Genomic DNA, 17546 nt, shown 5'->3' on the forward strand with positions numbered 1-17546 from the left:
GGGGAGGTAGTTAATGTCTAATCTGCACAAGGGACGGACAGGTCCTGTGGGATCCATGCCTGGTTCATTTTTATGAACGTCAGCTTGTCCACATTGGCTGTAGACAGGCGGCTGCGTTTGTCTGTAATGACGCCCCCTGCCGTGCTGAATACACGTTCAGACAAAACGCTGGCCGCCGGGCAGGCCAGCACCTCCAAGGCATAAAAGGCTAGCTCTGGCCACGTGGACAATTTAGAGACCCAGAAGTTGAATGGGGCCGAACCATCAGTCAGTACGTGGAGGGGTGTGCACATGTACTGTTCCACCATGTTAGTGAAATGTTGCCTCCTGCTAACACGTTCCGTATCAGGTGGTGGTGCAGTTAGCTGTGGCGTGTTGACAAAACTTTTCCACATCTCTGCCATGCTAACCCTGCCCTCAGAGGAGCTGGCCGTGACACAGCTGTGTTGGCGACCACTTGCTCCTCCTCTGCCTTCGCCTTGGGCTTCCACTTGTTCCCCTGTGACATTTGGGAATGCTCTCAGTAGCTCGTCTACCAATGTGCGCTTGTACTCTCGCATCTTCCTATCACGCTCCAGTGCAGGAAGTAAGGTGGGCACATTGTCTTTGTACCGTGGATCCAGCAGGGTGGCAACCCAGTAGTCCGCACAGGTTAAAATGTGGGCAACTCTGCTGTCGTTGCGCAGGCACTGCAGCATGTAGTCGCTCATGTGTGCCAGGCTGCCCAGAGGTAAGGACAAGCTGTCCTCTGTGGGAGGCGTATCGTCATCGTCCTGCCTTTCCCCCCAGCCACGCACCAGTGATGGGCCCGAGCTGCGTTGGGTGCCACCCCGCTGTGAACATGCTTCATCCTCATCCTCCTCCACCTCCTCCTCATCCTCGTCCTCCTCGTCCTCCAGTAGTCGGCCCTGGCTGGCCACATTTGTACCTGGCCTTTGCTGTTGCAAAAAACCTCCCTCTGAGACACTTCGAAGAGACTGGCCTGAAAGTGCTAAAAATGACCCCTCTTCCTCCTCCTCCTCCTCCTGGGCCACCTCCTCTTCCATCATCGCCCTAAGTGTTTTCTCAAGGAGACATAGAAGTGGTATTGTAACGCTGATAACGGCGTCATTGCCACTTGCCATGTTGGTGGAGTACTCGAAACAGCACAACAGGGCACACAGGTCTCGCATGGAGGCCCAGTCATTGGTGGTGAAGTGGTGCTGTTCTGTAGTGCGACTGACCCGTGCGTGCTGCAGCTGAAACTCCACTATGGCCTGCTGCTGCTCGCACAGTCTGTCCAGCATGTGCAAGGTGGAGTTCCACCTGGTGGGCACGTCGCATATGAGGCGGTGAGCGGGAAGGCCGAAGTTACGCTGTAGCGCAGACAGGCGAGCAGCGGCAGGATGTGAACGCCGGAAGCGCGAACAGACGGCCCGCACTTTATGCAACAGCTCTGACATGTCGGGGTAGTTGTGAATGAACTTCTGCACCACCAAATTCAGCACATGCGCCAGGCAAGGGATGTGCGTCAAACCGGCTAGTCTCAGAGCTGCAACGAGATTTCGCACATTATCGCACACCACCAGGCCGGGTTTGAAGCTCACCGGCAGCAACCTCTCGTCGGTCTGTTGTTCTATACCCCGCCACAACTCCTGTGCGGTGTGGGGCCTGTTCCCCAAACATATGAGTTTCAGAATGGCCTTCTGACGTTTACCCCGGGCTGTGCTGAAGTTGGTGGTGAAGGTGTGTGGCTGACTGGATGAGCAGGTGGAAGAAGAGGAGGAGGAAGCCGAGTAGGAGGAGGAGGCAACAGGAGGCAAAGAATGTTGCCCTGCGATCCTTGGCGGCGGAAGGACGTGCGCCAAACAGCTCTCCGCCTGGGGCCCAGCCGCTACTACATTTACCCAGTCTGCAGTTAGGGAGATATAGCGTCCCTGGCCGTGCTTACTGGTCCACGTATCTGTGGTTAGGTGGACCTTGCCACAGATGGAGTTGCGCAGTGCACACTTGATTTTATCGGATACTTGGTTGTGCAGGGAAGGCACGGCTCTCTTGGAGAAGTAGTGCCGGCTGGGAACAACATACTGTGGGACAGCAAGCGACATGAGCTGTTTGAAGCTGTCTGTGTCCACCAGCCTGAATGACAGCATTTCATAGGCCAGTAGTTTAGAAATGCTGGCATTCAGGGCCAGGGATCGAGGGTGGCTAGGTGGGAATTTACGCTTTCTCTCAAATGTTTGGGAGATGGAGAGCTGAACGCTGCCGTGTGACATGGTTGAGATGCTTGGTGACGGAGGTGGTGGTGTTGGTGGTACAGCCTCTGTTTGCTGGGCGGCAGGTGCCAACGTTCCTCCAGAGGCGGAGGAAGAGGCCGAGGCGGCAGCAGCAGAAGAGGCCGAGGCGGCAGCAGCAGAAGAGGCCGAGGCGGCAGCAGCAGAAGAGGTAGCAGGGGGAGCCTGAGTGACTTCCTTGGTTTTAAGGTGTTTACTCCACTGCAGTTCATGCTTTGCATGCAGGTGCCTGGTCAGGCAGGTTGTGCTAAGGTTCAGAACGTTAATGCCTCGCTTCAGGCTCTGATGGCACAGTGTGCAAACCACTCGGGTCTTGTCGTCAGTACATTGTTTGAAGAAGTGCCATGCCAGGGAACTCCTTGAAGCTGCCTTTGGGGTGCTCTGTCCCAGATGGCGGCGGTCAGTAGCAGGCGGAGTCTCTTGGCGGCGGGTGTTCTGCTTTTGCCCACTGCTCCCTCTTTTGCTACGCTGTTGGCTCGGTCTCACCACTGCCTCTTCCTCCGAACTGTGAAAGTCAGTGGCACGACCTTCATTCCATGTGGGGTCTAGGACCTCATCGTCCCCTGCATCGTCTTCCACCCAGTCTTCCTCCCTGACCTCCTGTTCATTCTGTACACTGCAGAAAGACGCAGCAGTTGGCACCTGTGTTTCGTCATCATCAGAGACGTGCTGAGGTGGTATTCCCATGTCCTCATCATCAGGAAACATAAGTGGTTGTGCGTCAGTGCATTCTATGTCTTCCACCGCTGGGGAAGGGCTAGGTGGATGCCCTTGGGAAACCTTGCCAGTAGAGTCTTCAAACAGCATAAGAGACTTGTCACAACCAGACAGCTGAGAAGCTCTTACAGAAGCCTTTCAGAACCTCCTCCTTGAGTTTTCTTTGTTTTGAATTTCAGTTCCTCATCTCGTTAGCCTCTCTCAGCTGTCATGTAGTTGGACTGATTGCATCCCTTTAAATTCCTTCCCATAATGCATTAATGTGCGGCTTATACAACTTCCTGGAGTGTGTGTGCATGCTGATCCTATTTTCCAGCCTTCTACAAGATAAGTGCTGTACATTTATTTGTGATTTTCTGTTTGCTGGATCCCAGGTGACCCTGAATCTCTCCGTGTCTAGTGTAGGGAGCCGGTGGTCGTGTCCCCTCACTATTGTAGGGTGTTCAGGTGGTATATAGTCGAGGTACGTGGATATTCGATCATCCACCATTGGGATTTTCGCATAGGCTGAGCAGTCAGGGAGAGTTCCAGGTCTTATGCAGGGGTCTCCCTTTTGTTCCTTAGTTTTGGATCCAGTGAGTCATATATTCATTTTGCATTGTCTTGTTTCCTGTACACCTTCCGTGACAAGACTGCTGCATAACTTGAGGCTCAGACAGTTTCCCTAATATGCATGGGGGTGATGTGACAGACTGTTGGGCTTGGTTTGAATTCAAATTCAGGCCTTTTTTTACAGGCACCTAACACTATCTGGCTATCTATTTAGGTACCGTATTACACTAATACAGGCACAGCAGTAACCACAGATTTAGCTGAATATAAATTGTAGACCTATTATTTAGGCGCTGGATGACAGGTATACGTTTACGGACAGAATTAGACTTGGAAATGCACGGTAGCGTGTGTGTGAAGTTATTGTGGATGACCCTATCAGCACCTTCAATCTAATATACCCTTTTATGGATCGATTTAAAGTAGGCCTGATACAGCAGAAACCACTAATTTAGAGAATTGCTAAGTTGGGAATTGTATTTCAACCCAGAACAAAAAATGTGCTTTGACGGACACCAAATAACTTGACCAGCCACAGCAATAATCACAGATTTATCTGAATATAAATTGTAGGCCTATTATTTAGGCGCTGGGTGACAGGTATACGTTTACGGACAGAATTAGACTTGGAAATGCACAGTAGCGTGTGAAGTTATTGAGGACTATCCGCACCTTTAATCTAATATACCCTTTTATGGATAGATTTAAAGTAGGCCTGATACAGCAGAAACCACTGATTTAAGGAATTGCTAAGTTGGGAATTGTATTTCAACCCAGAACAAAAATATATCCTTTGCCAGACAGCAGACAGTTATACAATTGGCTGGCCACAGCTGAAACACCAGATTTAGGGTACTGCTATTTTGGCAATTGTATTTCACCCCTCAATAAAATAGCAAGCACGGCCAAGCCCCTTATGTATGATATAGCAAAAAAAAAAAAAACACTATTGATGGTTAAATGGACTTGGTGGCAGCTTGTGCTGGCGCACTACAAGACACAAAATGGCCGCCGATCACCCCAGAAAAAAGTGACTGAAAAACGCTCTGGGCAGCCTAAAAACAGTGAGCAATTGAATAGCAGAAGATGAATGATTCACAGCTGTAGATCGATCACTTCATTAAGTGTTTTTGCTGAGTAAATCCCTGTCTAGTGCCTAATCCCGCCCCCTAACAGCAGCAGCTGCATCCTCTCCCTACACTGATCAGAGCAGAGTGACGTGCGGCGCTACGTGACTCCAGCTTAAATAGAGGCTGGGTCACATGCTGCACTGGCCAATCACAGCCATGCCAATAGTAGGCATGGCTGTGATGGCCTCTTGGGGCAACAATTATGATGCTTGTTGATTGGCTGCTTTGCAGCCTTTCAAAAAGCGACAAGAAAGCACCGAACCCGAACCCGGACTTTTACGAAAATGTTCGGGTTCTGGTCCGTGCCACGGGCACCCCAAAATTCGGTACGAACCCGAACTATACAGTTCGGGTTTGCTCATCCCTAGTCTGGAGGTACATTAGGCGGTCACTGGCAAAAAATGTTACTGTAGGTCAGTACAGGCCCCAAAAAATTAGGTATTCACCTGACAGAAAAGAACTTGTGATGATGTAGCTAGAGGTACATTAGGCGGTCACAGGATATAAAAAATGTAACTGTAGGCCAGTACAGGCCCCAAAAATTAGGCATTTACCTGACAGAAAAGGTCTTTTATGCCGCTGTATACACATAAGACATGGACCATTCTTTGTTCTGGGTGGTGGCGGATATGTGTGGGAAGGCATGAGGAAATTCAATTACACGTGGTCATCACAGGTGTTGAATTCCTCGGAAATCCATGCCTCATTCATTTTTAGAAATGTGAGGTAGTCCACACTGTCGTGAGCTAGGCGAGTGCACTTATCGGTTACTATCCCCCCTGCTGCGCTGAACGTCCTTTTGAACAGGACACTCTACGACGAGCAAGCCAAGAGTTATATGACAAATTGTACCAGCTCTGGCCACAGGTGAAGCCTGCACATCCAGTAGTCCAAGGGTTCCTTGCTTCTCAGAACGTCCACATCGGCCATTAACCAGATGTAGTCGGACACCTGTTGGTCTAGGCGTTTCCTGAGGCTGGACCTGTAGGGCGGCTGTCGATGGGTTGGTTGAAAAAATGATTTCATATCCGAAGTGACCAACACATCTTCAAACCCCCCTCTTCTTGCAGGTGCGGTAGGATTGGTACCCACGCCTGTTTCGCTGTGGGTGGAAACTCCTCTGCCACCGCCCGCAATAGAAGAATGCGGCATCTATCACAGAAAGGCCTGGAAATGCTGCATTCTGCCAGCCCTCTATGATGCTGGTAACATGTCCGCCATTTTGTGTTTGTTTCGGGGGTCTAAGTACATTGCCACCCAGTACTGGTCCTTGCCCTTTATGCTTTTTATACGGAGGTCCCTCTTCAAACACTGAAGCATAAAGGCCCCCATTTGCACTAAATTGGAAGCAGTGGAGCTCCCTGGCTCCTGCCTATCGCCCAGGAGAATGTTGTCCTCGGTCTCCTCCCCCCAGCCACAGAAGACACCAGAGATCCCCAAAAAGTATAAAGTCCCCCTCAAAGCCTGCTCTTCTTGCTCCTCCTCCTCCTCCCCCAGGCACCATCCTCCTCTGACTCCTCTTCATACTCCTGCTGACTTGTCTCAGATGAGTAGCCCCCCCCTGGGAATTCATTCAGCATTGCGACTTCCTCATCTTCCTGCTCCATGAGAGGCTTGATCAATGACACGACGCAATGCACGCTCCAGAAAGAAGGCGTAAGGTACGATGTCACTGATGGCGCCCTGGCTGCGACTGACCAGTTTGATGATCTCATCAAATGGCCGCAGAAGTCTGCATGCGTCCCTGCATGAGCACTGGCACGGTGAAAAGAAACCAAGCTCCGCAGAACCTGTCCTGCTGCAGAGTCCGTACAGGTAGTTGTTAATGGAACGTTGGTGCTGGAGCAGCCTATCAAGCATATACAAGGTGGAGTTCCAGCTCGTCGGGCTGTCACAAATCAGACGTCTGACGGGCAGGTGGTGTCTCGGCTGAACGTCAGCAAAGCGAGCCATGGCAATGTAAGATCTTCTAAAATGGCCAGAGATTTTCCTGGCCTGCCGCAAGACGTCCTGGACCCTGGGGTATTTGGCAACGAATCGCTGCACGACTAAGTTCAGGACGCGTGCCATGCACGGCACGTGTGTCTTTTTGTTCTGTTTCAGCGCTTAGCAGATTGGCACCGTTGTCGCACACCACTTTACCAACTGTCAACTGAGGAGGATGGAGTAGGAGGAGGAGAAGAAGAGGCAGGCCTGCATGCAATCCGTGGTGGTAACACCAAATCCACATGGGAGCCACGGGTTACATGCTTGCCGGACTTCAGAAGGTTCACTCAGTGGGCAGTGAAAGTTATGTACCTTCCTTGCCCGTGTTTGCTAGACCACGTGTCTGTGGTCAGATGTATCTTGGCACCGACACTGTGTGCCAGAGATATATTCACTTGCCGTTGAATGTGGCCATATAGCTCTGGGATGCCCTTCTGGGAGAAATATTTCATCTGGGGACCTTCCATTGCGGTGTGCCAATGGCCACAAATTTTCTAAAGGCCTGCGAGTCCACCAATTTTTATGGCAGTAGTTGGCGGGCTAGCAATTCCGACAAGCCAGTGGCCAGCCGTTGGGCAAGAGGGTTATCCGGCGTAATCAACTTTTTACACTCGAACATTTGGGCCACGGAAGTCTGCCTTCTGCCAGATGAATGTGACAACAGCACGGTGGAAGGTGGAGTGGAGGACAAATGGGAGGAGAGAGGAGAATGATAAGAGGCAGGACGTGGAGCGCTAGGAGTGTGGCTTTGTGGGTTCTGATAGCGTTGCTCCCACTGGGCTCGGTGATGGGAGGCCAAGTGCCTTTCTAAGGCGGTCGTCCCTAGGTGAGTGTTGGGCTTACCGCGACTTATGCGTTGACAGCAGAGGCTGCATATGGCAACGTTAAAAAAAGACTACACTGCGGAGCCATGTGCCGGCGTCCTGGGAGAACCAGATGTGACCATGTATGTTGGATGGCTCGCTCTAGATACATTTGCAGTCTGCTTTTTGCCTTCTGTGCCCTGCGAGCTCTGCCTGCTTCTCCTCCTTCTCCTCCCTCTCTGCTGCTCCGTCTCTCCCTCTGAACTCCCCTCTTCTTCCTTTCTTGTGGGCACCCATGTGATGTCCACTGACACGTCATCATCGTCACCTTCACCACCACTTACATTTGAGATCTCAGAGTGGGCAGCAACAGCGAGGACCTCCCTCCTTGGGCTGATCTGGGTACTGTTGTCAGACCGCTGGGTGGTGGCCGTTGCTACCTCCTCTTCCTAATCCGATATCAAGAATGGCTGTGCATCGGTAAGGTCTGGGAATGGATGGGAAAATAATTCCTCTGACTCGAGTGGAGGGGCTATGGTGGTGGTGGTGTCTTTGGGGGTGCACACAGCAGAAAGTGAGGAGGGTGCAGATACAGAGGATGAGCAGGGTACAGAAGCGGAAGGCTGAATTCGCCACTCAACCAACTCTGGTGCGTGCTTTGACGTAATCGCAAGCACCTTCTCCAACTTCCCACTTAGGCTCCGGCCTGGTGCATCTGTCCAATCCTTACCACCCCTGCGTAACGGCCGGCCTCTTCCTCTGACTGTCATTTTCAAGATGACCCTGTGCCTAAGTCCCTAGAGAATAGCAGTATTTGTGGAAGCAGGTATATCGCAGGACTCAATCAATATTTGGTGGGAACAGGTATATTAAACCCCTTAATTAGTATTTTGTGGAATAGGTATATCGCAGGCCTCAATCAATATTTTGTGGGAGCAGGTATATCAACCCCCTTAATCAGTATTTTGTGGAAGCAGGTATCTCGCAGGCCTCAATCAGTATTTTGTGGAAGCAGGTATATCAATCCCCTTAATCAGTATTTTGTGGAAGCAGGTATATCGCAGGCCTCAATCAGTATTTTGTGGAAGCAGGTATATCAATCCCCTTAATCAATATTTTGTGGAAGCAGGTATATAAAACTCCTCAATCAGTATTATGTGGAAGCAGGTATCTCGCAGGCCTCAATCAATATTTCGTGGAAACAAGTATATTGAATCCCTTAATCAGTATTTTGTGGAAGCAGGTATCTAGCAGGCCTCAATCACTATTTGGTGGAAACACGTATATCGCAGCCGTCAATTAATATGTTGTGGAAGCAGGTTTATCAATCCCCTTAGTCAGTATTTTGTGGAAGCAGGTATATTGAACCCTTTAATCAGTATTTTGTGGAAGCAAGTATATCACACCCCTCAATTATTATTTTTGCCACAACAGTTATATCACTACAACCCTGTTTATTTTAGGCAACAGGTATATTGCAGCCCTCAATAAGTATTTTGTGGAAGAAGGAATATCATGCCCCTCAATCAGTTTTTTTGGGGGAAACAGGTATATCACATTTGTTGCAATTAGTGGTTCCAATAGCGCTTGTCCCTCTATATAGCTGCGGTATCGCAGCAGAACAGCACACAACTGCTGCACAATACAAATGCACTATAATATACTTTCTATGTTAGAAAGTATATTATAGGTATTTCACACCCCTCAGTATATCACACCTATCGATAGCACACCTATACCAGTCCTTAAAAGGACTTTTATGGCCCTATTAGCTAGCATTTGGTGTCCTTAACAGCCTGTCCCTGCTTCACACAGAAACCTCTCCCTACACTGGCAAAACAGAATGTAATGCAAAATGGCTGCCAGATCAGGTTCTGTGATAGGATGGGGGTGTGTCCATGTGCTGAAACATCTCAATTGGCTGTCCTGTCCCACCAGATGGATGTGTCATGGGTCAAAATCCGCAGCACTCGCCAGTATGGTGAATCCAATAGTGATTTATTCAAAGAACAGCATGGTGATGCGCCGTTTCGACCTTCATCAGTCTTTCTCAAGCAATTGCTTGAGAAAGACCGATGAAGGTCGAAACGTTGCATCACCATGCTGTTCTTTGAATAAATCACTATTGGATTCACCATACTGGCGAAGGCTGCGGATTTTTGCATTTCTGTTTAATGTTGGGATCACCAGCCAAGATCCTCATCTGCGTGCACCACCTTCACTCCAAAGGTATTTTTTAATGGCTTTCCCTAACATGGGATCAGTAGTGCTGCCAAACCTCTGTGTATAATGGGTCAAAGTTCGGCACAATGCAAAAGAATATGGCGCAGACGGACATCGCCATATGTTTGCATGTTCGTCGAATCGAGAACGCACAAATTTTACCGCAAAATGACCACCAGGCGAACCGCAAGGCCATCTCTACTGTTGATGGCCTGATCAGAGTTCACAGGAGGGCTGGAGAGCGCTTACTGTCATCGTGCACAATGTGGAGATACAAAGGACCAACATCAGGTGTCATGATATAGGACGCCATTAGCTACCATGGCTGCTCCCATCTGGTATTCATGAAGGGAACATTCACAGCCTTCGGCTTTTCTAGGACATTATGAATCCAGTCCAAGACATTGTGGAACTACTGACTTTTTTTGAGTTCTGAAATGTGGTGTTCAAACTAGAGATGAGCAAATCCATTTGTCTCCTGAAGAAAAGTTTTACGTCTGAGAGGGGCTGTACCTGAAAAAGCTTATCTCTTGCCACTTGATTGACAGGGCTGGACAGTGCATGTGTTGCTCCAGAAGCAGAGGCTGAGCCTCTGCACTCGCACTGCTACTCAGAACAGCAGCGAGAGCTCATGATTGTCAGGGCGGGCCAAGATGCTTCTTCAGCTTTGGGGACAGTCCCTTATAGGTGGAGAACTCTTGTTGAGGAGATGAATCGATTCTGTCATCTCTAGTTCAAACATGATATTGCTGCCTTCACACTGCCTGCTACGCAACGTGGTTTTCAGGGTCTCCAGCAGCTCCCCTCCAGCTCAATCAACAGAACTCTCCCCATCGAGAATTTCTGGGACCAGGTAGGGTGAGAGATCTCCCATGCACAGCAGCCAAAAGCCACCTTGGTTCTAGATGAAAGAGCTTGGAATGACCACAGGAGGATATCCAGCATCGGAATGACCACCAGCATGCCACCGAGTGGCAGCCTGTATGGCAGTAAGGAGAGATGCCACCCAGTATTAATGTGACTCTGACCTAAATACACCCTGCAGAACCAAAAAATAAAGAGGGAAGCACCTTGAATGATCAGTGACCAAGCTCCACCAGCAGTTAATACTTTGTAAACCTCAGCTCAATCAGATTACGTTTTCCTGGTCTTCTTTTCTCATTTTGAATATGTATTATTAGAAGGAAATCCGGGAAAAGTATTCTATCATGAAATATGAGAATATCATTTATCGGGGCCAAAAACATTTGTGTTTAACTACTCTTTCTTTCTTCTGTATTTATTTTTTTTTGTTTCACTTTGTTACTAAAGCTAGCATTTCACAGTATTAGCTTAGACATATTATATTTCATGGCACGGGCAGACTGCCCGTTCAAGTACTAGGACAGTTCCTGAGGGGTCTGCAACCCCATAGTCAGTACCAAAATTCCTTAAAATGTGAGGCCTGGAAAAATAAATCTTATGTGCTGCTGAGTTTAAATGATTTACCCACGTAGAGAGGGAGAGTTGAGGGTTCATTGGGGAGCTTCATACCTGTGACCTGTGAAGAAGTCACCGGAAGTCACCGGAATAAACCAAGTGGGAAAACACGTATTTTTTCCTGTGGATTTAGGGAATCTCATGGTTAATGTCGTCTAGTGAAGGGGCAGAGCCTAACTTTTAGTAACTTTATTATCCGCTATCAAAATGTCAGCCACCATTTCTGTTCTTTCCATTGCTCCATGGTCACAATAATAGAAGGAAGAATGGCCGACAACACTACGTCCGAGAGTACAATACGTTTATTGCATATAATTATACTGCTTTTATAAGATTATATTGTAAAAATGTACAGTAAGCACTGACTACTAAACATAAAATGTAGGCAACAACACTACTGTATGGGGCAGCACTAGTGGTTGTGTGCCTACAGTATCCAGCTCCTCATGAAACCCATACAACATATTGGAACTATGCAGCCCATTGAACCCTGCAAGCAGAATTAGTTCATTAGTCAACACATTTAAGACGTAGGGGTATACTGATATAATGGTCACAGTTACTCTTAAGGGTGGGAGAACCACATGCCCACTTGAACTAATTGCAATATGATCTCATCAACTAAAGAAAAATAAAATTCATCTAGGTCTTCAACCTGTGGTTCTTCAGCTGTTGGCAAAATACCACTCCCAGCATGCATGTAGCTGTCAGATCATACTAGGAGTTATGGTTTCCCTAAGACTCAAGAGCCACAGGTTGGAGGCCACTAACATATAGGGTGGTATGTGACCTTATTGATGGGTAGATTGTGCAATTTTATCTTCCAGGACCCCTTGCTCTGGATATCTTCCTGATTTATCTCCTAGACTTAATTGAATGCTCTTTTATTTTTGATGGGGAGGAGCCATAATTGGATGAGTCACCATGAGAAGATGATCCACCATGAGAAGATGATCCACCATGAGAAGATGATCCACCATGAGAAGATGATCCACCGGTAGAGTAAATGGTGGCAGATGAACCCGCGGATGAGCTGCTATTGTTGTTATAAGTACTAGTGGAAGAGTTGGAGCTAGATACGTGCCCACTGTTGTTTACTGTATTCAAGTTGCTGTTGGGGCCGGTCATAGCATTAGAGTAACTGGTGCCACTGGCTGAGTTACCAGTGGAGGAACTATCAGTAGCAGAGCCGTTCATACCATTAGAGTAACTGGTGCCACTGGCTGAGTTACCAGTGGAGGAACTATTAGTAGCAGAGCTGCTGTTGGGGTCGTTCATACCATTAGAGTAACTGGTGCCACTGGCTGAGTTACCAGTGGAGGAACTATTAGTAGCAGAGCTGCTGTTGGGGCCGTTCATACCATTAGAGTAACTGGTGCCACTGGCTGAGTTACCAGCAGAGGAATTATTAGTGTCAGAGCTGCTGTTGGGGCCGGTCATGGTATTCGGGTAACTGGTGTTACTGGATGAGCTTCCAGTGGAGGAATTAGTAGTGGCAGCACCAGAAATACCAGCGGCATTTCCAGTGCCACTACTTGTGGAAGAAGCAGAGTTGGAGAGGCCACCTTCACTTGATTGAATATTAAAGTCGTTGCATCGTTCAGAAGTGCAGCAGAATGAGAAATTTTGGTCTTCACAGTTGAGGGCACAATCTTTGGAGACCTTCTGTATTCCATCTGAAAAACAAATCACAATGAGACATCCTATTCCAAAATTCTTGAAACATTTTTGTAACTTTTCTTTTAAAATGGTGGCCAACTGGGTTCTTAATATATTTATATGTCTGCCTGACTATCGGTGACTGAATGCTCAGGTTATCATGAATGAGCCTTTGGACCGCCTGAGCCTTTACCTAAAGCCATCAATGGGACTGGTCACCACCCTTAACTGTACTTTTTTCTGACAACTATTTGGGACACAATTTTGCAGCCCCAAGAAGGGTTGTCACTCCTTTTCACAAAAGGAGTCAACTAGATATAAATGGGGACTCGGTGTGGCTGGAAGATCTGTCCAAGATATGATTGGTTGGTGTCCACTGCTTGCCTGATGGTTCCAATCTAGAAGCATAAAAAATAATCTTGCCAGTAGGGCACCATCTGTCTCTAATTCAGATTCGATAGAGACCTGTGAAACCTTCAAGTCTTTCACAGAGGTTCTAGAGATGAGGGGTCAACAATGTGGGCCTCTACAGGTCAAACTCAAAAATGGATCCCAACTACAACTAATATAGAAATTAATCCCGAACTGAAGACTGTAAATGTTATATGTGTAGACAAATGCCCTTCGTCTCTCACCTGCACGGGTTATGGTGATCTTGCACGCTCTTGACTCCGGCGGGCACTCTTTTACCTCGTTGCATTCACTTTGCTCCTGGCAATAATAGCATTGAAAGGACTGAGCTGTACAAAGAGAGAAGAGGCTGTTATTAATAAGGACAGGGTGTGTAGATATCTACAAACATGGAGCCTATACACCTCTGCTTAGCTGGACTTTGGGAAGGATAAAGGACAAGTACTCAGCGCCACCGTAGTGATGATTGTGGCCACAAATCTGCAGTATGACCCGTCCTGTCCTTGAAAATGACGATGTCTCTTAGTACCCAGAAAAATCGATATCCTGGGAGAACTGGACTAAAGCCTGGTGCACAAAGATATTTTTCAAAAAGTTGGAGAATCCCACAGGGCAAAAAGGGAGGATCAGTGCCTTTTATTATTATGTTATGCACTCCCTGGCATCCTCATTGTATGCAGATTCCTGGGCGTGAGTTGATTTAGTCATTGTGAGTGATAACTGGCAGCATCAGACAACTTTAATGTGCATGTGGTTAAAGCCGTATGATGGCGGTTCAACAGCAGAACATTGGCAGCACATTTCTACATTGTGTATTGTGCTCTCTGCTCATCCCGGTTGCTGTAATTGTTATAGACATCAAGGATCTCAGTTTCTTCCAGGTGAGATATAGAGACACCGGCTCAGGTAAGGACGCAGCCAAGAGAAAGGTGAGCCATGAGTGATGTCATATCAACTCAACCCCTGTGTGGTCATGGAGAGGTGAATGTAGCGTATCTCATACTGATCTCAGGTTACATCATGTGTAATACTCCAGTCACAGCCTGAGCTGCATTCACAATTCTGCAGGTCCTCCCATCTCACTTTTGCCCCCTGCTGGTTCAGAATATGTAAAACATGTGTAAAGCTATTGTGCTGCTTTGTGAGAGGTGTGCAGTCTCAGGCGACTGGAGTATAAGAAAGTATAGCTGGATGGCGAATTCATGTCTGGATGCGACTGGAGTATAGGACAAAAAGTTACAGCAGAATTGTGAATGCAGCTCTGGATGTGACTGGATTACAAGACAAAATAACAACAGATCTGTAGATGCAGATGTGAGTGGAATGGAGTATAAGACTGGATATAACAGCAGAATTGTAAATACAGCTCTTGTTGTGACTGGAGTATAAGACATGATGTAACAGCAGAAGAAGCGTAGCTATAGGGGGTGCAGAGGGGGCCCAAAGTCCCATTTTGCACATAAGAAGACACCGGTTTTATAGAAAGTTCACGCTGGGAGGGTTCAGTTATAGATTCTGCACTGGGGCCCAGAATCTTCAAGTTACACCTCTGACTGGAGGGAAGGGGTTAGGTCAAGAATTTGGCATGAGAGGAGGGGCCCCTGGCCACACAGCACTGAGGGAAGGGGGCCCAAGCTGAACTTTTGCGTAGCCTTTAGCTACGCCCCTGAACAGCCGAATTGTAAATTCAGCTCTTGGTGTGACGGGAGCAGAAGATATACATTAACAACTGTGTGTGTACATTTAGCTCTGGATGTGACTGGAGTATAAGATGATGTATAACTAATGAACATCATATGTACATGAACTATGGCTGCTTCCCAAAAACAGCGCCATCCCATGTCCACAGGATGTGTGTAGTATTGCAACTCAATCTTCTTTACTTCAGTGGAACTGAGCTGCAATACCGGACACATCCTATAGACAGGCGTGGCGCTCTTTGTAGAAGAGAGCAGAGAGCAGCCATGCTTTTGTAATCCTGGGCAAACCCACTGAGTGAACCTGATCTAATTACAATGCAGCTCAGTGGCGGCTTCACGTGGTCTGGCTATGGTCAGGATCAGGCCGGTGATCCTAGAAATGGGAGTCAGTCCCTGGGGGGCACGCTGCAGCCGGAATACGGCATTGGGCCCCTCACTAGCTACAATGTAACCTTATGTATCAGACCAGAGGGCTGGTACCCAGACTTGAGCCTGCACCCCCTCTATTGCTGTACCCCGCGCAGTGCACCATTGCGGTACCGCTGCTTCTCCAGCCTCCATGCACCCGGCCCAGCACAACATCCCGCCCGTCTCGCTTATGATTTACAGATTTAATTTATCAAATAATTGAAACCTTAGAAGTTTTATAATTAAGATCAGCACATTCTTAACCCCTCCTCGCCCAGAGGGGATCTCCTGATATGAATACTAACACCGTCACCGTTGCACAACCGTCCAATTATTTTTCCCACCTTCGAGGTTGTGCAATGCGCCCTGCACTTTACTACGTCAGACCGAGGCGTGATACAACTAACCCTTTCTATGCTGGTATTACTCCTTAACCATGTGTGTACCATGTACGAGAAGTAATAGGCGCCATTGTAGCTCCAGCACAGGGTGTCACCCAGCTTTCCCGTGCGCCTGCAGTAATTCAGAGCCCTCCTTTGGCAGCAGTTCTCGCTCTGGTGGTCCGGGTCTGTTTATCTGAATGGCCGCATGTAATGCTACACTTCACCTGTAGTGGCCGCTGTAGGGCACATGGCGACTGACCCAAGGAGAGCCAGGAGGGGGTCTCGGGGGCTGCTGGGGGCTCTTTAGTGATTATAAAACCCCATAAATTGTCTTTTTTTTTCTTTTTTGCTATTTTTGCAGCAACCAATAAAATCTTATCAAATCCCTCTTGATATCTCCATAATGCATGAATGACTACACCCATCATTTATACGGCACGGACATTAAATCCACCATTGACTCTGTTATAAAGACGGTAAAATCACATCCACAGCTGCACTTCCTGCCACCATTGTACCAGCGGATGTCAGTTATACAGTCAGAGCTCAGGTGTTCAGTGTCTGTCTGTTGACATCAGGCAAGTAGCAGAATTATGAATGCAGCTCTGGAGGTGACTGGAGCATAATGCTCAATCATCAATGGCTGTGTCCAATGATAAATCATAAATGTTGCAAAGCTCTTACCAAGGTCCAGGCAGAGGGCAGAAACCAGCAGACAGATGATAAACCCCTTCATCTTGATGCCTCTGGAAGGAGTGAATACAAGGAGCAGTCGGAGGTTCACGTTTATATAGTCCTCTGATGCCTTATTATCATTAATGTACCAGTAGCTGATATTTATCTAGTTTCCGGACATAATTATCGATATCTCAGGCGTGCCACCTAATTATCTCATTTATATGATACTATTATATATACTATTGTCTGATGGAGAGACGCGGTGTTATCATCGCACGTTCACTGACCAGACCCATGGCCCTGGGAACGGGCGGCTCACAGCTTTTAGCGATGATATGTTTAGATCTCTGTCTTCTTTCCTTTCTATTATTAGTTTTTATATTGCAGTTTCCTCCCAAGTTGCACAAACATGGTAAAGATAATTGGCGTCACTTAAAGTTGGTCGTCCGCTTGGGCCGGGCATCAGGATGGGACACGTGGGATGACTCAGGCCATGTATTGGAGCTAAACCATGTGAGCATCAGAACGGGACCTTGGACTAATAGAAGAAGATGGTCTGGGTACATGTGCAACACTTACCTGGGGAAGAGATGGCACCAGGTGCACTATGGGGAGATGGCGGCCTGGTCTGAGGAATCACATAACATCATGTGGGCATCAGGGTGCGTGTAACTTAACTAGGGTGGAGATAGCACCGGTGGCATCACTTACCTGGGGAACCAAGTGCACTATAGGGAGATGGCGGCCAGGTCTGATGTACCATGTGACATCATGTGAATGGCCGGGTGGGTGTGCAACACTTACCTTGGAAGATGGCACCAGGTGCACTATGGGGAGATGGCGGCCTGGTCTGAGGAATCGCGTTACATCATGTGGGCATCAGGGTGCGTGTAACTTACCTAGGGTGGAGATAGCACCGGTGGCATCACTTACCTGGGGAACCAAGTGCACTATAGGGAGATGGCGGCCTGGTCTGATGTACCATGTTACATTATGTGAATGGCCGGGTACGTGTGCAAAACTTACCTGGGGAAGAGATGGCACCAGGTGCACTATGGGGAGATGGCGGCCTGGTCTGAGGAATCACATAACATCATGTGGGCATCAGGGTGCGTGTAACCTAACTAGGGTGGAGATAGCACCA

General features: G+C 48.1%; 1 protein-coding gene and 1 long non-coding RNA gene across 2 annotated transcripts in view; one reads left to right on the forward strand and one right to left on the reverse strand.

The window, feature by feature from the left end:
- Positions 1 to 11450: 11450 nt before the first annotated feature.
- LOC122939214 (sericin-2-like) lies at positions 11451 to 16540 on the reverse strand. Its single transcript, XM_044295251.1, has 3 exons — positions 16409 to 16540; positions 13458 to 13562; positions 11451 to 12839 (listed from the first exon to the last, which is right to left on the reverse strand). The coding sequence occupies exons 1-3, from the start codon at positions 16458 to 16460 to the stop codon at positions 12019 to 12021; spliced, it is 978 nt and encodes a 325-aa protein (XP_044151186.1). The 5' UTR covers positions 16461 to 16540; the 3' UTR covers positions 11451 to 12018.
- The window catches only part of LOC122939216, a 118865-nt gene continuing 114925 nt past the window's right edge, over positions 13607 to 17546 (forward strand). Inside the window, exon 1 of the long non-coding RNA XR_006390104.1 lies at positions 13607 to 14114. This is a non-coding gene — a long non-coding RNA (uncharacterized LOC122939216). The remainder of the gene's footprint in view (positions 14115 to 17546) is intronic.

Source organism: Bufo gargarizans, chromosome 5, assembly GCF_014858855.1.
Source record: "Bufo gargarizans isolate SCDJY-AF-19 chromosome 5, ASM1485885v1, whole genome shotgun sequence".
NCBI lineage: Eukaryota > Metazoa > Chordata > Amphibia > Anura > Bufonidae > Bufo > Bufo gargarizans.